This window comes from Chiroxiphia lanceolata, chromosome 13 (assembly GCF_009829145.1).
Source record: "Chiroxiphia lanceolata isolate bChiLan1 chromosome 13, bChiLan1.pri, whole genome shotgun sequence".
In the NCBI taxonomy this organism is placed as follows: Eukaryota; Metazoa; Chordata; class Aves; order Passeriformes; family Pipridae; genus Chiroxiphia; species Chiroxiphia lanceolata.
In genome coordinates this window covers 512,436-537,843 of record NC_045649.1, presented here as the reverse complement: position 1 = coordinate 537,843, position 25,408 = coordinate 512,436, and the positions used below count along the sequence as shown (strand labels likewise).

The following is a 25,408-nucleotide window of genomic DNA, read 5'->3' as shown; positions in this document are numbered from 1 at the left end:
GGGTATAAAACAAACAAGTGTAGAGGAGAGAAAGAAATGCCAAATGTGGAGTGAGCTGTTGCACACACCTTAGTTAAATCCTTGCCCCAGATACCCGAAGCTGGGAATAACAGAAGCAGACTTGGAGAGGAAGAAAGAGTATTGGGGGACAAAACAGGCTGGGCTGAGAGATACGGTGATTGATCTTTCCTGGGTAGAGCAGATTAGGGCAAGAAGCAGTCAAGGTCACCTGTATAGAACTGCAGTCACGTGCTGCTAATTGAGGTGGAGGCATTTGAACAGTGACAGTCACTGGTAGTTGCAGGTAATTAAATTTACCTCTGAGCTTCAGAACTTCACTCTCAGTGCAAAACCGCCTGTGTGTGAACACATCAGATTTGATGGGATTTGAATTATTCAGTTGATCTAAATCAAGTCAAACCATCACAATGCCTGAGTATTCAAAGTAATGTGTATGCTTCTTATCAAACTGTACTTTGAAGGGTGTTCCAGGAAGAAACGGGAATGGTGATTAGGATATGTGGAGTAAAAATATGTGTAGTTATCACCAAAATGATGTTTTACATTTGTGATGAATTCTTCATATTTACAGAGATTTATCCTTTAGTTGGAAAGGCTGAAAATTAACATGGCATATTTCCAGACTGGCAGTTGGATGTCGTAATAATAGCTGTAGTATTCTTGATTTTTTCCGCTGACGTTTGTTCAGGATGATTTGCCTTCTGAAATACACTTGCAACTAGAGTTCTGTCTGAGTTCATTTCGTAGACATGAGAAGACTCAATTTGGAATTAAATGTTACTTTTATGGGTCACAAGTGTTCCCTTAAATCCACTTCTTACAGCCAAATAGTAATGAAAACAACTGCTTTGACTGTCTGCTGTTTTATACAGCTTTCAGATGATTGCATCATATTTACAATTGATTATTATAATAATTATATTCATTTACAGACTAATAACTGATCTTTCTGTTGTAAAGCAAACCAGATAATCTTGTGAGCTCATAGGCCACATGTCTTTTTGAAGACTTAACTCTACTACACCAATAACAGAAAGTCAACCAGTATGTTATTGCAAATGAATTTGGCACAGGATAGATGGAAGAGCAAATAACAAGGAGAACAGGTAACAACAGTTGAGGTAAATATGCTTTCCTTTTCTTTGCAGTTTTGGGCACACTCCATCTGCAGAAAACTGGGTGATCCTTCTCTCGGTTAGTTTTATTTTGTTGGACATGCCTCATTATAACACTCAAGCTTTTAAGTTCTGAAATAGCAGAGATTAGGTTCTGGAAGGTTGAAAATTTTTAGTCTAATTGTAAGTGTGAAATTTGATGGCTTCTGATGTATGTATGGACGCCAGATAAGATGTTGACCTCATGTATAAATGATAAATATGTATTTAGTAATTAACCATCTTAAAGTGTTTCTTGGAGTACTGAGGGGAAAATAAATCAGAAGGCATCCAACTAAACAGATTGAGGATCTCATTTTGCATTCTTTAGAAGAGCACTGTCTCTAAGGATTCATGAGTTGGAGATGAATGATGTAACATGTTTCAATAAACGATTTGTACTCCATTTCAGTAGAAGTTACATTTTGTTACTTGATTGAAAATTATAATTTTCACATCTGTAAAACTATTCTGGTTTAAGGATGTCAAGTCAGATTTTCTGTACTGTAGTATACAGGTGTTGGCTTTATGATAAAGGAATAATATTCTCTCCAGAAAGGTGTGTCCCTCTAAGTGAAGGGAAGACCTTGTATGTTCCTGTGTTAGTAGATGCACAGATATACATCTAGTTTGGGTGGCTGCATGCTGACCTTTCAAAATCTCCATATTCAGGGGTTTGGTTCTCTCAGCTGACAAGCCTATTGTTGCAGTAACAAAACCTTTGGTAAAATTAGTGTTACCCCAAAAAAGCACAAAGTCATCCCTCCCTCCCCTACTTTATTCTAATTGACCTCAACTTTGTTTTTTCTGTTCTATAGTTATTGACTGAAGTATACACTGAGGGTTTGATGAGGCCCAGGGTAAATGAATGGTCATGAAATTAATTTTGGTAATTATATAGGGTCTACTCTTTATGCAGCTGATAAACTAGTAATCAAATAATCATTCTTCATACAGGATTTTCCTTGAATAGATTATTTCTTGAACTTCTATAAAATGGACATTATTCAGAATTATCAGTATATTCTTGTGCTAAGAAATCTTGTTAGCAGTAATTTGCTTTTGGAAGGCGTGGGAGAATTTTCTGGAGACTTGAAAGAAGGTGGCTCTTTTCCAAATGGTCAGTTCTGAAGCAGAGGAAAGAGATTATTTAATTTCTGTGTTCTTAGATACTGTTCACTATAGCAGCTAATGGAGGAATTTGGATTGAAGCTACTCTGGGTTTTTTCATGTAGAGCCTGCACTCTTAGGTAACTTTCTTCTCCAAGTAAGAAGGCAGTGAGATCTGGAAATAGTTTTGGGGGGGAGTGACCCACAGTGTTGGTGAGAAGTGTAGAGTTGGATCCCAGGGATTCTGCAGTAAGTGCCTCTGCCCTCCCTGCATGAGTAACGTGTGCAGCCCTGGACTGGAGCACTCCTAAATTAGGTGTGATGTATTGCAGTACATCTGGCTTCATGCTTACAGCTTCATCTTGGTCCTGCAGTGCTTGCTTTTCTGTGTCATCTCACTGTGCTTCTGTCTGTTCTTTCTTCTGTTTTGCTCAAAATTGGAGTCCCTGAATTCCGTCTGTCCTACGGTTTTGTTTGTTTGTTTTCCTAGAGGTAAGAACTCTCCTCTGAAGTTATATTGGAATTTGTCTCTTTCTCTGTTGTGAGCGGTTTTCCTGTTTAATTGTGCATGATTTGTGTAAAAAAAACATATGAAGGCAATTTCTTAATTTTCATTTGTAATCAGGGTCCAAAAGGATGGAAAGAAGATTTGCAAGAAAGTCCTGGGATAAAAAAAAAATATAATATTTCAGCTGTTTCATTTGTTTTAGGTTGTGATTGGAGTCGTGGAGAATTCCCAGCCCATCCACAATGGCAGAAAGGACAGAGGGTACACAGTCCCACATTTCAGGGGCTGAATACAGCCCTGTCAGTAAATCAGAAAGGACAGATCCAAGTGCCACGCAGCATGGAAGTGAAAATGCTTTGCAACTGAAGAAAGAAATCTCTTTGCTAAATGGATAAGCCTTATTGTAGGCAACATGATTGGTTCAGGTATCTTTGTCTCTCCCAAAGGCGTTCTCATCTACAGCAGATCTTATGGATTGTCTCTGGTAGTTTGGGCAATGGGAGGGATATTTTCGGTCTTCGGAGCTCTCTGCTATGCTGAACTTGGAACCACCATTACCAAGTCAGGAGCCAGCTATGCATATATCTTGGAGTCTTTTGGGAGCTTCATTGCTTTTATTCGTTTGTGGACCTCACTGCTCATTGTTGAGCCAACCAGCCAAGCAATTATAGCCATCACCTTTGCTAACTACATAGTTCAGCCCTTCTTCCCGTCGTGTGACCCTCCGTATCTGGCCTGTCGTCTCATAGCAGCTGCTTGTGAATGTGAGTATTTCTGGGCTTCACTGGGGGCATTGTTTTATCCACCGTGAGTTTTATTAAACAGATCTTACCAAGTCTCAGAGTTGTTGCATGTGAATAACTTGAAGGTGTTCAGTGAATTACCATTTTCTCATTTGGAGCAGAACAAGGTATTTAACTCTTCCAACTTTACTTGCAAGGCAAAAAATGGTGGGAAAACTTGTTTTTCCTTGGGAGAGGTATTTTAAATCAAACCTCAGGTACTCCTGTGTGGTCTAAGTTGTTGCGAATAGCTGTTGACATGCTTCAGTTACTACTCTGGTAGAGTTTCAAAAAATCTTCATATCCAGATTATGCTTGTGATGAACCATAACATCAGTACTACAGCACCTGTTTATAGCTTGTTGAGAAGTGGAGATTGTGTGCACAGCAAGAAAACCTGTGTGCTGCAGAACCAAAACTTGACAGTTCGCGGAACTTTAAGTAGTTAATGATAATGAAGTTGAAGAAAGCATGAGAGAATATTTCAGTAAAAGGAAGAGAGAGGAGGTGTGGCTTATAGATTCTGATTATCTATCCTTTTTTTTTTTTTAAGGTGTCAGGAGGCAGAGTAGCATTCATCTGAAGTAGAGACCAAGCCCTAACTCACTAATAAGAGTACTCCCAATAAAGTTGCTTTGAAAAAAAAGGCTGAAATAAACCTCAAGCAAATACTCTGATCACTAAAACTGAGGAGCAGAGACTGAGCAGTTGGTTGTTTTCCTGAGGGCTCTTTGGGAGCTGCAGCAGTCCTGGCTTTTGAAATTTGATACAACTGTTTTTTCCCCTCCTCTTGCCAAGCTCGGTGGACTCAATAGAATCTCGTTTAGCTATTCTGCTTGGCCCGACTGTCTAACATGCCAGTGCCGTGCTTTTCAGATCATTACCTTCTTTTTGTTACCTCTGCAAAATCAATGCTTTTCAATTTTTAGCTTAACAGTATCACAGTATTCTTGGATTCTGAGAAAGGAAAAAATGTATCACATGTTTTCATTGGATTTTTATTTACTACTACCTTACTCCTGAAACAATCTCCAATTTAGTTTCTATTTATATGCATATCTTAAATACACGGTATGAGAAAATTCTTTGGAGACAAAAACTATGGTAGAATATAACCACTCTTTTACTAGCTAGAGAAAAAATGAGATTTGGGGGAAATATTGTTTCCAACACAGAAGTTTTAAATAATGTAGTGATAATCTAAGAAAAATATGCACTGAATTAGGATTTTGTTAAATAAATACTGAAGATACTGAATCCTGTTCAATATTCAGCCCTTGAGTTAAGATAGATGTTGTCTGGCTCTTCCCTTCAAAAAAAAAAGTAAGAAATGCAAAAGCAAAATGTTGAGAACCATGAAAACATTCTTGGGGAAGCTGATCATGTATGTAAGCTTAGTCAGCAACTCTAAAATATTGGTGAGATCTGCAAGTCTCATTTCAAGTTTCATCGCAGTCTTGTGAAACAGGTCTGACTCTAACTTATTTTGGGGTAGAGGGAGAAGTATACTCAGAATACTCATGACTTATTACCAGTTCTTGAAATTCCAGGTGACTGTTGTGTTAACTAAAGCACATGCTCTTAGAACCATGGAATGGGTTGGGTTGGAGGGGACCCTCATCTCATCCCACCCTGCCATGGGCAGGGACACCTCCCACCAGCCCAGGCTGCTCCAAGCCCCGTCCAACCTGGCCTTGGACACTGCCAGGGATGGGGCAGCCACAGCTTCTCTGGGCAACCTGTGCCAGGGCCTCTCCACCCTCACAGGGAACAATTCTTCCTGATACCTGATCTAATCTAATCTAATCTCCCTGCCTTCCTAGAGCCGTTACCCCTTGTCCTATCAGTGTGTCCTTGTAAATTCCTTGCTCAGATCTGTTCTCTCTTTGAAATACAGTTCAATAGAACTGGAGAGGGGTATTGAATCACCTGGGACCATACTTGGTGTGGCAGCTGCTCCATGGATGTTGAACTCATCCTGAGCCTAGCAAGGAAGGATAAAAAAACTTCTCAAACACTCTTTTAATATGTTTGCCTAAAGGAATTTCTGATCTTTCATTTATCAGAATAGTATTGATACATTGAAATGAATTATTTCATGTAACAGTTTCTTTAATTTCAGGATAGTTGCTGAGTGCAGCTGATGAGGGGTAACATCAGGAAAATGGGCATGTAATCAGAGAAGGGGAAGATCTTTCCTTCCATCTTTTGAAACAATGTGTTTAGAACTGCTTCTTGCTGTTTTGTTTGAACCAGTGTGTTTTCAGTACTAGTGTATTTGGCTTAGTTGAACCTAAGTAGTTGTATAACAGGTAAGTGTGTATTTAGATTGCAGTTAAATCTTTGAAAAATGAATTAAACTGAACATTGTTCAAATTGTCTTTTAATCTGTCTTCTTTTTTCCTCCCCTAGGTCTTTTAACATTTATAAACTGTGCCTATGTTAAATGGGGAACACGTGTGCAGGATATATTTACTTACGCCAAAGTTATCGCTCTCATTGCCATCATCATAGCTGGGATTGTTAAATTATGCCAAGGTAAGCTTGTAAACTTAAAGCAAAGGTTTGTATTTATCAGTTAAACCGAGTAACTGTCTACAGACTGCAAACTATGTTTTATGAGATGCCTCAGTAGAAGGATGATAGAGCCCCTTTGAAAGCACCAGTAACCCCATTGTTGGGCATTATCGTGGTGCTGTATCGTGAGATATCCAGCCTATCTCAGTTGACTTTGAACTGCGGAAAAAAAGGTACTGGATGGCTCAGCAATCCTGTACTTTACAGCCTGCAGGATGGAATCATAAAAGGCATTAAACAGCGAAATACAGAGACAGCAAAATACAATGGGAATGGGGACATTGTAAATTCCTGTAAAGAACATACTGCTTTACAGTGAGATCAACTGAATATGTGTTTTTACAAAAGGAATTTTGTGCAAGTCTGAAAGTGTCTGAAATTAAAGCAAAAATAGAATATGTAGGTAGATTTGTGAAACACCACCTCTGTTTTTGCTCAAAGCCTGAGTTTTATTATAGCTGTTAAGAATTAGAGTGTGTGTGTGTGTGTGTGTGTGTGTGTTGGGCACTGGTCTTTAGGTTAGAGAAATTCTGAACTTAGTTTTGTTCTCAGCCCTTCCTTTGGGGAGGATTTATTGGTGTGTTAGCTTAAAAAACTGACCCTGCTGCCATAAAGGCTTGTCTTTCCCACAGTCTGGCAGTTTATGTCCTTTGCTCTAAGTGGTTATTGTTGAGAGTTCAAGAGCAAGGTAATTATTGTGAATGGAACAAGGACATGCAGAATGTGAGCCCCCTGGGAAGTGTTTCATCCTCAGCTCACCAGCCCAGCCCTTGTTTTGCAGATGCTGAGCTTGTTCTCAGCTCCTTTCACATCGTCTCCCATCTCTGTTTCTGACTCAGCAGTTACTCTGCCAGTGTCTGTGCCAAGGGAATAGCAACCCTATATCTGATTGGGATAAAAAGCAGGGAAGAGAAATAAATAAAGATATTTGAGAGGCTGCAAATATTGGCTTACACAGTAACTTGCCTGTCTGTATTTGGTGGGTTTGCATGTGTCTGTTTGTGTAAACAGTTGGAATGTATAAACTGTGATGAACTTGTCTTGAGTTGCTTAAAGTCAAAAGATGGCACAAGTTTTCACAAATACTGGTGCAAAACTGTAACTTTTCCTCTTAGCTTGGGAAAAGTAACAGTAATATTTAAAGGTCTGTTAATTTTTCTCAGTATTCAGTTTTTAATAGCAAAAACTTAAGCATCCACTTAGATGTTTGTGTGGGGCTATTTGTCACAGTTATCTAAAAACACCTGTAAGCTTTGTTTTCTGCTTAGGCAAAATGTTTGAAATTTGAAAGGATATAGAAGGACTAGAGTGGATTATCTTATAAATACATATGTTATAAAAAATACCCTTAGCCTGAGTACTGTTGTTGCCAGTTGTTTGTAGCTTAGTCTGAACTTAATATTCCTGAACTTGTGCCATTGTGGACAAACGAGGTGTTTAATTGTATCATCCACATGCCATAATTTTTAGTAGTTTTAAATGCTTGTTTTCATGGCTAAAGCACAGAGAAGAACTGGAAGAAAGATTTAATAAGAAGATTTGAAGGAATTAGGGTTTCTGAGGTTTTTTTGTGTGACAAATTGAAAAACATTATTTGCTGTATTTTAATTATGCTGTCCTTCATTGCATCTCTTTCACACACAGGGCATACATCACACTTTGAGAACTCTTTTGAGGGATCCTCTTTTAATATTGGAGACATCTCCCTTGCACTGTATTCTGCCTTGTTCTCTTACTCTGGTTGGGATACGCTCAATTTTGTAACAGAAGAAATCAAAAACCCAGAAAGGTAAATTGATTCAAGCTTTCTAAAACCAGATACTTCCTAAATTGCTTTGTTTGTGGCTGTCATTTCCTAATGGATTCTGAGCTTACACAGAAATAAGTAGAATTGCTGGATACTTAGATGGTGAGGCTGTGAACAGCCACTAGCAAAGATTTCCTAAACTCCATTAAAAATGGGAAAGAAAGAAAAGGTAAGAATAAATACGTCTAGATGACTGGTGGATGCTGTATTCAGTGCTTGTTAAGCTTTCAGTTCAAGATGTTGCTGCTGTTTATTACAGCAGTTGTCAATATTGCAGTGGAACAGGTACCTGATTGTAGTCTGTGCTCTGTTTATCAGTGTGGTCATTCTGATTGTCTCACAGGGTGTGCAGCTGATAAAAATTTCATCATAGTCATTTGCTCTCTTTAGGCTTCAGTCCCTAATACAAGCTTTGTTCTTGGTAGAATTGCAGTTGTTAAGGTGAACTGCCCATTTCAGCTTTCTGCATGGACAGTTCTGGGCAATAAGGAAGGATTCGTTCCAGACTTCTGTCAAATCACTGCAACAATTACGTATTTTTCACGTTCACTTGACTCGTAGTGCCCTCGTGCTTGTCCACTCAAAAGTTGCCATCCACAAGTTAAGTTTGACATAGATGCTTAGCTTTTAATCTTGGATGATGCAAAGTCCTTAAAATACCACTTCAGCTTTTTGTCACTTTGTAACATTTCTGAATTAATTTCTCAGTGATTTTCTGGTTCTGTTTCTTCTCTGTGCTGAGGTTCATGGGTCTCTTACTGTGAGTGTGCAACCTGGAAGCAGAACTCCCAGTTACTAATTTACTGATTTATATGGGGTACTGTGGTGTATGTTTTTCTGCTTCCACAGCATCACAGAGACACAGCTGGACTTCTGGGCCTCAGGAAGTTTTTGAGGAAGCTTCCAAAGTTTTAGTCAGACTGATAATTTTTATGCTTTGTTGGGGTTTTGTTGTTTTTGTTGTTGCTGCTGAAAACAGTGTTCCTGGCAGATGCTCACTGATGTCACCATGCTGTGTTTTATTTCATACTGGGCAAGTGTGAGAGTGACACTCTCAGTTCTGCTTCCCTTTTTGAAACATTTTAATATCCCTGCAAGGTTTGAGGAAAGAATAAGGCTGAGAAAAGCCAAAGCCTTCGAGCAGAATTTGCTTTTGCTCTCTAGTTTCTTTCTGTGGAGCTACAGACTCAGCACTGTGAGTTTATCTCGCAATTAAATCTTATCTGTTTACATCTAATGGTTAGCAATGTTTCCTTGTTACTCTTGACTCTTTTTCCTATTGCTTTCTAGACCTGTGCTTTCTAGTAAGATACCCCACATCCTGAGCTCCCAGCTGTGTGGCAGTTCTGGATCTGCACCTCTGTTCTCTGCAGTTATGCAGCTGTTGTTTGTCCTCTGCATGGTGGGGGAAATGGAAGATCAGGGCTTTGGTTTGCTTTAGTAGATCTCCCTCCATCAGTCCTAGAAGCAGGTGGTAGAACAACAGCTGCATTTCCCAGGGAGAAGGAGTGCAGTGACTCAGTGCTCTGCCTCTCTGGGTTCTGGTTGTGGTCATTAACATGGCCAGTAGGAAATAATTTAAAGCATGTAAATGTGAAGGCTGTTATTACAGATCTGGAAACCTCGAGTTGGAGTATTTGAAGAACAGTTGCATAGAATCAGTTTTTACACATAATTAGGCTTTAAGTTATTGTAAAATTAGATTTTTTTTTTTTTCAGTATTCTGTATTAGAATTTCTAGTTTTAAAAGAAACCAAACCCTGGTTCCAGAGATACCTTTTTTGAAATCTGTATTCTGGCTTCATAACTTTTCTGTCTTTTGTAAAGGATACAAATAAATTAAGTTTATTCTGTTATTAATGGAATTTTTTTCTGCTCTTGTGGGGTTTGGGTTTTTTTGTCTTCCAGGAACTTACCTCTGGCTATTGCAGTGTCTATGCCAATTGTGACTATTATCTATATTATGACCAATGTAGCTTACTATACAGTGCTGGATGCTCAAGCTGTTCTTTCTAGTGATGCTGTGGCAGTGGTAAGTTAACCATGTGGCATTTTGCTGTATTATTAACTTTGCCCCTTTTAGGGATGCATTTCATTTTAAGGGGCAAAACAGGAAAAACCCCTAGTTTATTACAGTACTTACTTAACTGAATAGAGGGGACAGAACAACTCCCACGAATAATTTAATCCTAAGCAGAAAAAACAGTTAATAAAGTCATGTCTAAAATGTATTATCAGATTTATTAAAAACAAGCAGAGATGCATCTTGTAAAGGTATTTTGCAAAGTCTCTAATTACACTGGTGCACTTTGAGCAGACTGTAAATTAGGAGTCATTAGCAGGTGATCACCTGTGTGTTCCCTCTGCCGCGGTGGAGTGCTGGGAGCCTGTCTGTGCATGGGTGTGCCAGCCCAGGGGGACACACATCAGCTTTGGGTCTGCTGTTTATAACACAGCACTGTACATGGAGTGTGCCAGCTGGGACACACATCAGCTCTGGGTCTGTACACCAGGGGGGACACACATCAGCTCTGGGTCTGTACACCCAGCTGACACACACATCAGCTTTGGGTCTGTACACCCAGCTGGACACACACATCAGCTTTGGGTCTGTACACCCAGGGGGGACACACATCAGCTTTGGGTCTGTACACCCAGCTGGGACACACATCAGCTTTGGGTCTGTACACCCAGGGGGACACACATCAGCTTTGGGTCTGTACACCCAGCTGGGACACACATCAGCTTTGGGTCTGTACACCCAGCTGGGACACACATCAGCTTTGGGTCTGTACACCCAGCTGGGACACACATCAGCTTTGGGTCTGCTGTTTATAACTCACAGCACTGTACATGGAGTGTGCCAGCTGGGACACACATCAGCTTTGGATCTGTACACCCAGCTGGACACACATCAGCTTTGGATCTCCTCTCTGTAGCTCACAGCACTGGCTGTCCAACAGTGTTCATTCCAACAACTTGGAATATTCTGAAAGTCATTTCTGTATGTGGAAGGAAGTTGGAATCCCATTAAAATATATAAGCTTCTTAAAAGTAAAAGCTGGTCGAAACATGTTTTATATTTAAGCTAATTATTAAACAAAAGTGAAGGTTTGGTTTTTTCCCCTGTGACTAGTGAAATATTTGAACAGTTCTGGTTACTATATCCTTTAAAGTTGAGGCTTGGGAAAATTTAATCTTCTTTTTGGTTATTTAAATTGGAGGAAAAGAAATAATACTATACCTTCCTTTTAGGTTCCTAATTGGCTTCTAAAATTTAAGTAGTTAGACAATGGACAGAGAGTTTTAAATACATCAAAATGAAGAATTTGCTCTGTTCCCACAAAGGATTAATGTGATTAAAAACTAGCTTAGCAACCAGGAAAGTCTTGTTTAAGGTATTTAGGCAAATGGTTCCACAAAAGCACTTACTTGACTTTATTTCAAACTTCACAAATATTTATATTTAATGTGAACTTTCAAGTAGTTTATTGTAAATGTGGGCTGTGACTTTTTATTTCAAATGTAGTTACACAAACAAAATGTATTAAAAGTAAATAAACTTTAATTCTTTACATCTTTTTAGCTGAAACGTGCAAATACAAATTTGTTGTGAAATATACTATGAAAGACTTCCTAAAACACTTCAGAATGAACAAAAGAAGGACAGAAAATATTTATTTTTGAATAGCATATGCTAAGGGGTAATAAATATCCAGGAGTATTTATTTTTGTTGTAGGCTATAGTATCCCTATGAAGTACCTTCCAGTGACCATTAATGGTATTAATAGTTGTCTATAGTTAATTAATCCAGACAAATCTAAAAGCCAAATCTACACAGTCCACTGTGTGTCCTGACTTCTGTAAAGCAACACCTGTTTTTTTCCTAACCAAAACTGGAAAATACACTCCTTTGGCAGCAGTGACATTCTCCAGTGCAATGCAGCATGTTCCCTGGGAGTGTTGTGTGCCTGCTGTGCCCGTGTCATCCCAGAGATTGTCCAGCCCTGTGGAGATGGGCTCAGGAGCACTGAACCCCCCAGGAGGTGGGCAGGGATTCCCTGGAGTGCTGTGTGCCCCGTGCTGTGTGCCCCGTGCCATCCCAGAGGTTGTCCAGCCCTGTGGAGATGGGCTCAGGAGCACTGACCCCCCTGGGAGGTGGGCAGGGATTCCCTGGGCCTGCCCAGCCTGGGTCTGAACACACGAGTGCTCCAGCACGGGTGGTCAGGGAAGGGAGGGCTGAGGAATGTCTGGACCTCACTGCACATGTGAAACCCAGGCCTATATTTTTATGGGTTTATATATGCTTCATTTAGTTGTTCTTTGACATTGGGTTTTTTTACCAAAAGTGACTATATATTTGTACATTTATGTCTGTACACTGCTGTGTGATTTTACATGGAATTGTAATACTTAGAACTGGACAGACTAGGTCTTCCTGTCTAGTATAGGATGCATCTGGGCATGGAGGAGAATAAAGGAAGACATAAGAATGATATAAAGTCCTTAGTCAGTCTAATTGCATGCAGAGATATTAAGTGACCAGGATAAGAATGAAAAAATATGTTTGTGCATTCCAGAGTTATTTAGAAGTTTTGCTTCTTGGGCTAATTTTAATGGACTTAACTGAATGAATGACTTTGGAGATCTAGAACCATAATTTTTGACTAGATGTCAGGTTTGTCAAACACTTGAACTTAAGAGCCAGGCTCATTTTCTATCTAAAGGCATTTTGCTGAGTCATCTCATCAGCAATGGTCTTCTGACTGTGGCTGCCTATATCCCTTTTAGAAGGATCAGCTGAAAGTGCAGCTGAAGTTTAATACTACTTAACACTTAATCCCTTGAAGATTCCTTTTTGTTGCTGATATAAATTCAATTGCCCAGCTTTATGAAACCAACTTCAGGTTTGATCTACTAATACATTGGCAAGTGTGTGGGCCCTGGAAGGATGTGTGTGGAGTGGAAGAGCTTGACCCTGAGGGTCTGACACATGCACTGCACCTCTGGTGAGGTCTGCACTGAATGCTGGGTGTGCTTGGACTGCAGTGGGGGAGTGCAGCAGGTTGCTCTTGCAGCTCCTCTTCAATTTAGCCTGGTCCAGAAGGGAACCTCCCTTTAGCTCTGGTGCTAAACAGTGGAACCAAAAGCAGTAAGTGGCCATAATTTGGAGAATTGCTTCAAAAGTGTACAGGCAGTCCAAATTCAAATGCTCATCATGTACCCATAGTTTTTAGTGAATTTGTGGGGGGGAAAAAGCTAATGACTGTATTTGAAAATCCTTCTATAATACAAAAATGTAAAAGTCTTTACGGTGAAGTTTCTCTGGGTGGTGGAAGAGAATTTTATCCTCAGTGGAATCTTAAGAAGACTTAGGGCATTGTGCTTAGTGGATGAATGAGAAAGGGAGGTGAGAATTAAGCTATTCAGAAACTTAATCTGATGAAAATGAGCCACTTTGATCTGCTCACATATTCTACATGTGATACAGGACACCGAATGCTGTGGTTTCCTTATTGCCCTTATGTAATTGTAGGGTGAAAGGACTTAATGAATTTTTAAAGAAACATGGTAGTAATATTCTGCATTTGAGAGTCCTTTGTGTAGTAAAGCAGCAGTTAAATTTAATCTTGTTGCTATTTTGGGAAGGAATGGAGTGGCTTTCTCCTTTTCAGTCAAAAGGCTTTGACTGTAAAAAGGGGGCAAGGGGGAAGCTATTTCTAGTTTCTGAATGATGGGAGTAAAAGTTGTAAGTAAAAGAAATATGAGTGTATCTTTGAATATCACCTTGCTTACTATTTTTCTTGGGAGGTGAAATCTTACCAAGAGATTATATAAAAAAGAAGTGATAAAATGTCCTCCTTTTACTTCAAAATTGGCTTCATTGTGGTATAGTCCCAATGCTGGGGCTAAGAATCTGATTTTTTTAACCTTTTTTGTTGAAGTAATTTGAATAATACAGCAACAGGTACCTTAAAATCTCTGCAAATGCTCTTCAGATGGTTGCTGATCGTGTCAAATGACTTCCCTTTTCAAAGATTCCTGTCAGAGTGTCACACGACTTCTGATTCACCTCCTTGTGCAAACCATCACAGCCTTTGCTGTTCGGCCTTATGCACATGAAGCAGTCACTCTGTAGCACAAACACAATCAATAAAGCAGACAGCTCAGCTTCCACTGTCACTGAACAACTTTGTTTTTCCTTTGAGACTGCTACTGTGTTTTTTGTTTGTGAAGGTCATCCTGTTCCACAAGCACTTCATCATCTGACAGGAGAGACCCCCCGACTGCCGGTGCCTCTGTCACCTGCTGCCTGTGCTCGGGCACGGCTGCCCTGAGCTCATACCAGGGGGGACACTTGGCAGCTTCCTTCTTTACTTGGAAGAGCTAAGGTGCTTAAAGCAAACGGTTGGTTGTCCTGCATAGCTGGTGGTTGTCTTTGTGGAGCAGTACAGCTTTGTCACTGAGCTGGGGATAAAGAGGATGATTGCAGTTTGCATCTTGAGATATCATCTCAGGAGTCAGCGTTGACGATCCAATTTACCTTGGTGTTCTCATATTCCAAAGCAGACTGCTCCCTCCCTGGACTGGAATAAAACACACCACTGGGAAGTGCTGTGGTTTAGCTCTTTGGTTCTTCTTTGGTGTATAGCTGAATAAATTATGAGTCTCTCTTTTCTAACTGAATTCAAATAGAAATTTTTGTTATTCTGAGACCTTTTGGATATTACTTCTCTCCTTCATTTGGCCAGTCACTGGCTTCTTTTCTAAAGAGGAAAAGCTGCTTGTCTTTGGCTGTCAGTGTCATGTTCCTCTCCTTGCTTGCACTGGCACTTCCCAGTAAGGTTTCTTTGGATGAAATGCGCATTCTGTACCTTACAGTGAAGAACTCTTCATTAGGGGCAGGCAGTTGCTTTTAGAGGAGAGCTGTTTAGTAAGTCATTGCCTTCTTTCTTGGAGCTAGCTGTAATTCACTACCAGTGCAGCATTCCTGATGCCAGTTATGTGGTTCTCTGGCTTTAGAGTCCAAGCTGAAAAGCTGAGCCAGAACTTGAAATAGTGCTACATAATATTTTCGATGTGAGAAGGGTAAAAGACTTTGGAAAACACTGAACTCCTATTCAACAGCTAGGTATTAGAAATGCCAAGAACAGGACAAACACCTGAGAAATTTAGATCAAGTATCCTCAGCACCTCCATGAAAACATGAACAAAACTATTTTACTGTTGGAGCTGACATCTGTATCTTAATGTGGGCCATGCAGAAGAGACATGTTACATGCAGTAGACCTGTACTATATTAATGCAGCAGATTAATGCTGATTTCTCTTACCATAGGATTGTATTCAGTGACCTAAAGATGAGGAGGGAATTCCATTCTGGCCCTTGCACTGCACTGGTACCTTTTTCTCCTAGAAAAGGCATTGCCAATAATACAAGGAGAGGATTATGTCTGTTTGAGCAAAATCAATCAGCAGCATGGTGGTTGAAACAAGAATTACAAGAAACACGAACATTTAAATTGCTTTTTTTGGAGCTTTACAATTTTCTGACTGTTTTTGGTTGATGTGCACTCTTTCTTTAGTATATGTGGTGTTAAATCTAATTTGGTCAAGGTGGAGAGATGTCATACAGTATCTGGACAATGTAATCTGTGGCAGTGGGAGAACTTCATCTACTCGTGGACATCATGAACTTCATCTATGCACAGACAGCTTCCTGATTGCCTTAAATCAGAGTTTGTTTCCTTTAGGAAACAGCACCTTAGAGGCCTGAGAAGCTTAAAATGGAGAAAACATACTGTAGCTCTGACTGACAAATCTTCCTGTAATGTGTGAGTGTATTTATGCTCTACCTCACGAGAAATGTCAAAGCAGAATTACCTGCACTTCCAAAATACCAGTCAGATTGCGCTTATATATGTGTGTGTATATATATACACACACTATATATATTAATCCCCCTTACTGCTCTGTATGATTTTCAGGGTAAGAATGTTACAGAACTGAGCCTGGAAAAGCTCCTGTGCGATAGAATCTTGAAAAGATGCCTTTTAAACTTTCCTAATAGAAGCACCTCATAATCTTTGGGTATAGTTCTGTATAAGTTTCTTATTCATGTTAGACTACAATCTCTTGGCATTTGTCCCTTCAGTCAATCCTGTTTAGTGCTTTGCCAGCCCAGCATGTGCTTGCAGCTCCACACACACTCAGTGTAGTCTGGCATTTCTTGTGTGCCTCTAAGTGCACTTTTTGTGTGCAGCTAAGTGTGACAAACACTCCTCATCTTGTGATTTGTAACATGACTGTGGGTCCTGCTAACCATGGATGTGCCTGAGTGACCGACTGTGAGGCATATTCTGTGCAGATTGTTGGGGCAGCTCCTTACACAGGGCAATTCACACTCATTTTAGTTCAACCTCTTTGTACAGAACTGTGGGTTGGACCTTTAAAAGGACAAAAATGTGTTCTTGCAAACCATGCAGAAGTTACCAGCTGATGATCAGATCAAACTAACCCAAGATAAAAGAAAATGTAGTTAAACCAGTCATTCATGTCTTGAAACAAAGCTGTAATTCAGTTTTTGCCCATTCTTCTGGCAGTAATGTAACATTTTAGCCATGATGAAATAAGGGCAGTTCAGCTGAGAAGTGCATAGCTGGGAACATCTTCCTTCATCTTTATTCCCTGTTGATGATTTGGGAAAGAGAAAAAGAGAACTAAGGGGACCAATTGCAGGTGCATGTCCTCCAGTGTGCGTGTATGTGTGCATACCTTACGTGTCCGATGGATGGGAGGGCATTAAAGGACTTTATCTGTAACTGCAAGTGTTGTATCAGCCACTGAATCTCTGTTTCCTAACTGGTAAAAACAGTTACAGTTCAAGTCTGGACTACAGGACTTGTCAGACTATAGCAGAGATGACAATTTAATCTCTTAATCCTTCTTGCTCTTTAGACTTTCTCAGAAGGAACCCAAGACGAAGTCCATCCTCATAGTGGTGCCTTTCTCCTGTTATGGTGGACTAAATGCTTCTGCTTAGAGCTGCCTCCAGGTAGGCTCCTCTGTCATCCTCCACATACCCTTGAGAATGCTCCATTCTTCCCCTCGTGCCACCTCATTTGTTTTTATAACTGCACTTCCCCACTCCCAGCAGTAGTGGCAGTTACAGTGGAACTGGTGAGAGGCTCAGTTGGGAGCCCAGGTCTGGCTCATTCGTGGAGGATCCGTGACTGTACAATTGCAGTTGGAGCAGAAAGCAGCCACTAACTCTTCTCCCCCTCCCTTTTTTTTGTTCTCTTGGTACAGTGCACTTGGTGTATGTGCTTGATAATTTGATTGCTTGTTGGACTTTTCTTTGCCCTACCTTCTTGTGCAAAATAATCCTCTGACACACGCACACAGTGAATGTTTATTGTGGCCGCTTTTACTGACACTTCAATAACTCTTTCAGCAAGAAACACTGCAGAGACCTTTGGGTTTGTCCTTGGTCACAAGACAGGATAGCTGAGCTTTGGAGAAGACATTTCTTGGCATCTGTTGAAAAGAGAGTGTTGAAGGATTTATAAATTTGTACTCAAGTGTTGAGTATTAGTATGTGAACTTGTTAGAAATGAGGGTGAAACCCTGTCAGAAAACACCTGTATAAAGGCAGGTGGTTCTTTATGTGTCACGTTAAGCTAGTTAGGATCACTGGAAAATTTAGCCCACATTTAGGTACCTTTCAACTTTGATTTGCTGAAAGATCATTTTGCAGGCAGATCTACTTGGCAAACCAAGCTGAACTTTTTTTAGATCATTCTCAATTAAAATAGTCTTTTACATTACCTCACTTAGGGAAAAGTTTAATCCTTGAAGTTTCTCCACTGTTTGCTCTGTCAGGAATTCCACCCACAGCATTAGAAAGTACATTGGAAATGACAGTGCTTGGTAAAGGCTGTCACTGTGCTGTTCTCTCTTTTCAAGTCTCACTTGTACAGATGTAGGGAAATTACTTGTTTAGGCTTTCAGCTTGATTAATAGTTGTTGTAGAACATCCAGAACTCATTGAATCTTTAACATTTTGATCTGTATATAATTTGTGGGTTTTCCAAGATAAGTGAAGCAACATTAGCATATCTTAGAAAAATCAGATATACATTATGGGATGGAAATGGCCCTGGAGTTAGTCCTGCACCTGTCGTTCCACCCTGGCCCGTTACTAGATGTTTCCAAAGGAAATGGAAAATGCTTGCAAAGAATGCCTTTTGGGGGGAAAACATTTCTCCAAATGACATATTAAATAATTTGCATCCTTCAGCATAAGGTTACATTCATACATTTTCTCTCTCTTCTTTAACTTTAGCTGTTAATATTACTTATCTAAGTGCTTATCCTTTAGGCAATCTTACTAAACATCTTAATTCCCTAACATCTTGTTGAGTGAGCTCTGTATCTTAGCTTTGTATATTTAGAAATCCTCCAACCGTTTTCAGTTTTGTTTCTTGTAATTTCATTTGCTGTTTGGCTTCAGAAATCAGCAGTCCAGGTTTAAATAATCCTTTAAACTATTACAACAATTGCCTATTAGAGTTTTCATCTTGCCCTCATTCTTACTTGTCTGGAGAAGTTGTCTTAATTCAGTCACTGGGTCATAATGAAACACATTCTGCATCAGGGTGTCTCAGAGCTGCATTTAGATCCAATAGGGATCTGAGAGAAGCACTTTGGGTTCTAATAATTGTTTGTTCTTGGGCTGCAGAAATCTTTTATGTACAGTAACATAAATGGTTAGTTGCAGTTTCAGTTGAGTGAAGATTGGTAATCCATGGTGTACAGAACACATTTCTTAGGCCATGGGCTTTTGCTAAATTGAAGTCCCGATTTCAGCAGGAAGTAGAATTTGTACATGGATTAGTTCTTTTATACTTTTCCTGTGTTAATTCCTATAATCTGTGGGAATCTCTGTGTTTTTCCACCCCCATGTTGAAGCTCCATTTTGAGGGAACCTGTGCTGATATGTATAAACTGAAGAGCTCAGGAAGGGAGGTGCCTTTGAGAACCAGGGTCACTAACACGGTGTTGACTTTGAACCTTTTGGCAAGGTTCCCATTGAAGTGATTGTATGGTTGACATTGTCCTTCAGCAGCAGGAAATCCTATCTGCCTTTGCTGAGGCTCAACTAAATTACACAAAAGGATGGTTTAGTGCTTTTTAGTGTAATTGATGTTATACAGCTAAGCAGAGCTGGATTCTAACCTTAACCTGGATAATGTACTGAGCACAGCATTTTGTCAGTGCTGATAAAGAGCAGGAAACTTGAGCCAGCCAAGCTTTGTTTTATGTCAGTGAATTTCTCAGCATTTTATAGGTTAAAGATTGACATTATATAGAGGGTTTTGTCTCATGAAAATCAAACACTCATTTAACAAAACCCCCCAACTATATAAAGTCATTTAGGCTTTTTTGACCTACAAAAACATTAAGAAAAGATCATAATGCACTGCTCTTGATGATATTGTTCCTGCAGTAATTAATCAAAATTTGACCACCATTAAATCAATATAACTTTATATGGTACAAATGAAGGCCAGTTCTGAATGCTGACCACCTTTGGCTGAGCTCCTTAGCTCGTAAATGTTACAGTGAAGACCACTAGTTTAAAGGGGAGGTCAAGGGGGAGGTGTTTCAAAATACTAAAGTATTAAAAACTGAAGAAAATGTTTGTAATAGACAGCCCTGCAGAAAGCTAAACTACTGTATATGCTTTGTATGTCTGAGGATCCTGAAACTGAAAAAGCAAGAGAGAGAGTAGAAAGTGATTTAGAGAAAGGTTCGTACAAACGTTTAGGTTACTGCTGCCTGCTAAGGTGTAAAATGTTAATTTTGGAGTTTGAATACAAGTAGGTATTAGGTATAGAAAGGTACTTACAAAAGTATGTGCCTTTCTGTTTCTATAAATAGTTATCTCATGCTGCCCAAGGTAGATATGATTCTTTTTCTACCCTGACTGTTGGTTTGCTTCAGTGAAAGGAATCCTGGAAGCAGTTTAGGTCAGGAGGTACAAGTGGGATAGGTAGGAAGGTCCCCCCCACATCCTCTGAACCAGCCTGAGGGGTTTCTGCCTCACTCCACACTGGTGCTGACGTTCAGATGTGTGCAATGCTCACACCAGGGTGGGGCTTACAATACCCTCAGTCTTCAGGATGAAATACCTTCATTTTTCAAATGTGTTGTCTGATGTTCTGAGTCTCTCTGCCTTTTTTTCTCCATCCAGGAGGCTGAACAGAGTTGACCAGGACAGTATCTTGCAAGTTATTACCCATTTTTGTTATAGATCCAAGATCACTGGTAATCAGTGGCTCTTACCACTTGCTGTGAAACTTTGATGCTCCTGATTTCTGGGGTTTAGAGCTCTGTCATGGAAAGTCACCACAGCTGGCTGGCAGTATTGTCCAGCAACATTAACAAATGCTGATAAGAGAACTTGCTCTGTCATTTGCCATGTTGGGAGAGTAGAGCCCAGAGTCCCTGCTGGGGAAGCTAAAGGAAAGGAAGATGTTGCTTAGGAAATTGCAAAAGCAGGAAAATAAATCTAGATTCCTGGAATACTGTCTATAAACAGTAGGTGTGATGTTGGTTACGTGGTTATGTTTACCCACTGCAATATGGCACTTCCCTTTTTGGTCATGTAATGACATTTTTGTCCTTTATTCTCTGTAGTCCAGAGGATGTTCAGATGAGTTCTGTAGGTCATTTAGATAATAAAATATTGGTGAGAAAATTCTCAGACTGTTTTGTTTTTCTGTGACCATTACTTTTGTGAGCAGAAAATGTGAGTTCAGGTGCTTGGCTAAAGAACTCTGTGCTTATTTAGAATTCATAAAGAGAAAGCTGTGTGCTTCTTTGTGCTGCATTATGGGTTGTCCTTACTGTATTGCTGTTTTTCCACACAAACTCATTACACAGCTCTGATGTTGTTGTTTTACATAAGCTTTTTCGCAGGTATTTTCATGTTTCCTTTTTCTTTTCCCTTTCATCAGACATTTGCTGACCAGGCATTTGGCAGCTTCAGCTGGACAATTCCCATTGCTGTAGCCTTTTCTTGTTTTGGTGGACTTAATGCTTCAATTCTAGCATCATCAAGGTAGTGCATATCTCTTTCAGTTTGACAAATGATCATCGATATTTTTATATGTTACTGTTATGCTCATCTATTCTGAGGGTGGCAAAATACTGTTGTTACTGAACCTGTAATAAATAGCAACAATAAAGTAAACCTCTGTGGATGTTCACACTACTTCCCCAAAGCATTCCTGAGAGCATGCAGAGCACAATTAAAGATCATATTAATGTTACCTGTGTGGTGAGTCCTCAGGCCTTCTGATTACTTGGATTACCTTCCATTTTACTTGGTGCAATAATTCTAGCAAGTTCTTACTTTCAAGTGTATTTGCTTAAAACTTACTGACCTTTTAAAATCAGTATTTTAAAACTTTTTACTTGGAAAAAACCTTAAAAAGTTGCTACTGTTATGAAGCTGCAGTCAGAAAGCTTAGGATACAGTACAGAAGCTTTTCTTTGAGCACTGATTGTGGATGTGACTAGCCAAAATTTTAAATAGATTTATTTGCAAATGGGAACATCTGGTGAAGGAGTCAATATAGAACAGTTGATATTAAAATTATGTGTGGTTTTTTAAGCATGGGTTTGAGTGACACCATTTTAGTCACCTAAAGCTCTTCTGGTGGTCAGTGAAAACTATTCCTCTATTTTGTGAAACAACAGAAATTTGTTTCTGTTACTGTAGGTGTTGTCTATTTTACCTGTAGCATGATTTTTTAAAAACAGATGTTAACAGCATGTTTCCAGAAGCTTATATATCTTTTAATGGTTGTTGTACAGAACATCTCTAAAAGAAGGGTTGATGTTTAAAGGATGGAAACTGAGTGGTGTAAATATTATACTGGTGTTATTTTTTATTTTCTTTAATACATTCCCTCTCCCCTGTGGCCTCACCATGTGTTTTCTTACTATTTTTTTCAGGCTGTTTTTTGTAGGATCTCGAGAAGGTCACCTTCCTGATCTGTTGTCTATGATCCACATAGGGAGGTTCACACCTGTGCCAGCACTGCTCTTCAATGTAAGCTGTTATTGCTTTCCTTTTCAACTTCTCAGATGTGAATTATTTAAAAGAAGACTTTGAAAAATTCACAAGAGAGAACTTCAGATTTGCTGTCATCAAGGCGATTGGTGAAAGAGTGATGTAGTGAGGCATAAAAGCATGCCAAACCCCGAGGAGTGTAAGGTGTTACTTTAAGCAAAAGGCAGCATAGACAGAAAGTTTCAATGTTTTGTTGTTGTTCTCACACTTGTTCTTTCCTGACAGTGTATTATGACCCTTTTTTACCTGGCTGTGGAAGATGTCTTCAAGCTTATTAATTACTTCAGTTTCAGTTACTGGTTTTTTGTTGGTCTGTCTATTGCTGGACAATTATATCTACGCTGGAAAGAGCCAGATCGGCCCAGACCTCTTAAGGTAACACTTATGACACAGTTGTTTGAAATCCCTGTCTTCCATGTCATAAAATATCTAAAAACACAAAAGTGCTGTCTAAAATCTGGACCATACATCTTGTGTCTAAAGGTTACAAATTGATCAGGACATCAAATATGGTTTCCATTTTATATTGTACCATGAAAGTTAGCTTGTCTGCTAGGGAAGAGTCAGGGATTGTTGGAATAGTATATTATTGTGTGCTAGTTCAATCAGTATCCCTTCTCTCTGTCAACAAGAGAATGTCTCTCTAGGCTTACATAGGAGTCAGCTTTTTCTTGCATTAGAAATCTCTGATGGAATGCTTCAATAACTCTGTAGACGTGGCCCACATTTAGCTCTGATGATATCTGATCCTCTAATGACCTTCTCACACTTTGAGCTGATACTTCACACAAAGAAGTCATTCTGGTTTCCCAAGTTTTACTGGACTTTTCTAGAAACACTTCCTGCCACTATACAGTTTCTTCAGCACAGCAGAGTTACCATACTTGTTAATTTCTGCAATTTTTAGCAGCAGTTCTGTTAAAAATAACTCTGCAATTTGCTTATGGTTCTAAATAGCCAGATATATAAGAGGAAGAGCAGATAATTTCACAAAGTGGGGTTGAGAGGGAAAAGTCTGTATCTCAGTGTTTGTAGGCAATGATATTACAATAACATTCTGTTCTGTTTTTCTGTCTCCAGCTGAGCCTGGCTTTCCCAATAATATTCTGCATATGCACAATATTTCTGGTAGTAATACCACTCTATAGCGACTTTATAAATTCAGTGATTGGAATTGGCATTGCTTTATCTGGAATTCCATTCTTCTCTTGGGAGTCTATCTACCTGCATCGAGGAGACCTCAATTTATTAACAAGATTTTAGGTAAGTTTCTTTGTAGCTGGAGATGTTGTTAGGAAAGAGGAAAACTAAATGGGTGAATCTGGGTCTGTTGATGGAAGGGGTTGTGGGGGACTGACCCCAGCCCCCAGCAGAGTACCCCCAGAGCCCCCAGCACCCCCCAGCAGGACGAGGGAGAACAGGAAGAACAAGAGTGAGAAGACACTTTAGTAAGTGAAGAGGGGGAAAAAACCCTGCAGCAGCAAGAGCAGTCACTTACCCCATCCCACAGCAGTCCATGTGCAGCCAGTCTCCAAGCAACAGCCGTGTGGACAGACACACTCCCACGGGCACACAGTCCTTGCTCTGCCTGTTTTTAATCCTGAGCATGACAGTGCACAGCATGAACTATCCCTGTGCCTGCCTTGGGTCAGCTCTTCTGGCCGTCTGCCCTCCGACCTTCCTGCTCCTCTCCATCCTGCTGGGTCCAGGAAGGGCAGAGTGGGAGAAAAGAAAAGAAGCCTCAATCCTGTGCTGTTCAGCACTGGCCCAAACGTGGGTGTTACCAGTCCTTTTGGAGCCCCAAATGCAGAGCACTGCCCCGTGTGTGGGCTGTGGAGAACCTGAACTGCATTCCAGACAGACCCAGTGAGGTGTCTGTAAAAGGGCTGACTATCTGTGGTGACACAAGCTAACTGTCCAGCTTTACTGAATCACTTGTTTGATATGCGAGTCACAGATGGAATTTTGCCTTCTGTTGAATTGTAGCAGTTAAATTACACATTTTTCTCCAGCAGTGCACTGTTGTCATTGTTACTGTGTGAGAAAAACACAGTGAGGGATGCTAAGGAAGGTTTATAGCATAATCTTAGATTGAAACAGGATGTGGTGCTGCAGCAGTAGCATATATGGAAATAATGAGTAATCTTGTAACTTTGCTGTGTGCTATTAGTTTTAGTTTTTTATTCTACCAATTTTACACTCTTAATCATAGAGAAAAAAGATTTTATTTCAGTTACTTAGCAGGGTGCTTACGAAGAAAAACATCGTAGGATGTGAACTGAACACTTTTAAACAGTGTCTGTTTAAAAAAAGAAAACTGAGTGGAAGACAGTTATTGTATTAACACTAGTGTTTGTTTCCCTGGAGGGAGGTGAGGCAGTTCCTGACAGCTGTCATTAGTCAGATCTGTTGTGTAATTAGAGTTGAGATTCGTGACTGTTGTTCTCATGTCTCCAATTTCCTGTGCAGGTGCAGTCACACGAAAGGTGCAGCTGCTCTGTTACTGTGTTTTAACAGAGATGGACACAAATGAGGAAAAGAAGTTAGAAAGAAAATCCAACTAAAATTTAAAGCCATTACAAGAAGCAGGAGGGAGGATACAGCGGTTAAAACAACTATAAAGGGAAGAGGTAGAACTGGAAAAAATGGGAAAACTGTTTCCAGTGGTCTTTTAGAAATCCTGAAAACATCCTTACAGTTGGGTTCCCACAGAGATCACGCCCTCACGTCATCCTCCTGAGTTGGGCCGTGTTTGCAGGGCGTGTTTTCCTGGGATGAGGAGTATCTGCCCATGTCAGGCACAGCAGCTGTGGCAGTGGTTCCCTCAGAACTGTGTTAGCATGGGAAGAGCTCCCAGATCAAATCCAATTGCTGCACAGCCAGGCAGTGAAGTCATGCATTTTTAAGTTAGACTGAAAACCACTTTGACTCAAAAGACCAAGTCATTTCCAGCTTCATTCTGATGGATTTTTGCATGAAATGTTTTGCTGTGCTATCTCAGTTCTTACCCCAGAAGACAACTGGTTACAACTACCTACCTACTTCGTCATTGAGAAGAAAAATGAATAAAGTTGTGCTTCATTATTTAAAGACTGAACCAACTTTTCTCCCCTAGAGATAAGTATTTTATGCCATATACTACATGGAAATGTGGTATCTGACCGTGGCAAAGATTTAATCAACAAAGCACCTTGGCACTAAAAGTTTGATTAACATTTGATGATTCTTTCTTGTAAGCTTGTTTTTGGTGAACTTCTGCTAGGTTTTATGAAATTTTCACAATAAAAACTACGTTCAGTTTGAAGC

The 25,408-nt window shown here is 39.9% G+C and overlaps 1 protein-coding gene across 1 annotated transcript; it reads left to right on the top strand.

Moving 5' to 3' along the window:
- The first annotated feature begins 1,149 nt into the window (after positions 1–1,149).
- SLC7A6 (solute carrier family 7 member 6) lies at positions 1,150–25,408 on the top strand. The gene is given in 12 exon segments (XM_032700912.1): positions 1,150–2,534; positions 2,996–3,183; positions 3,186–3,557; positions 5,988–6,113; positions 7,797–7,941; positions 9,868–9,991; positions 20,982–21,085; positions 21,985–22,081; positions 22,328–22,477; positions 23,183–23,306; positions 23,309–23,365; positions 24,572–25,408. Coding segments are annotated over 11 exon segments (1,542 nt in total). The 5' UTR covers positions 1,150–2,534; positions 2,996–3,035; the 3' UTR covers positions 24,667–25,408.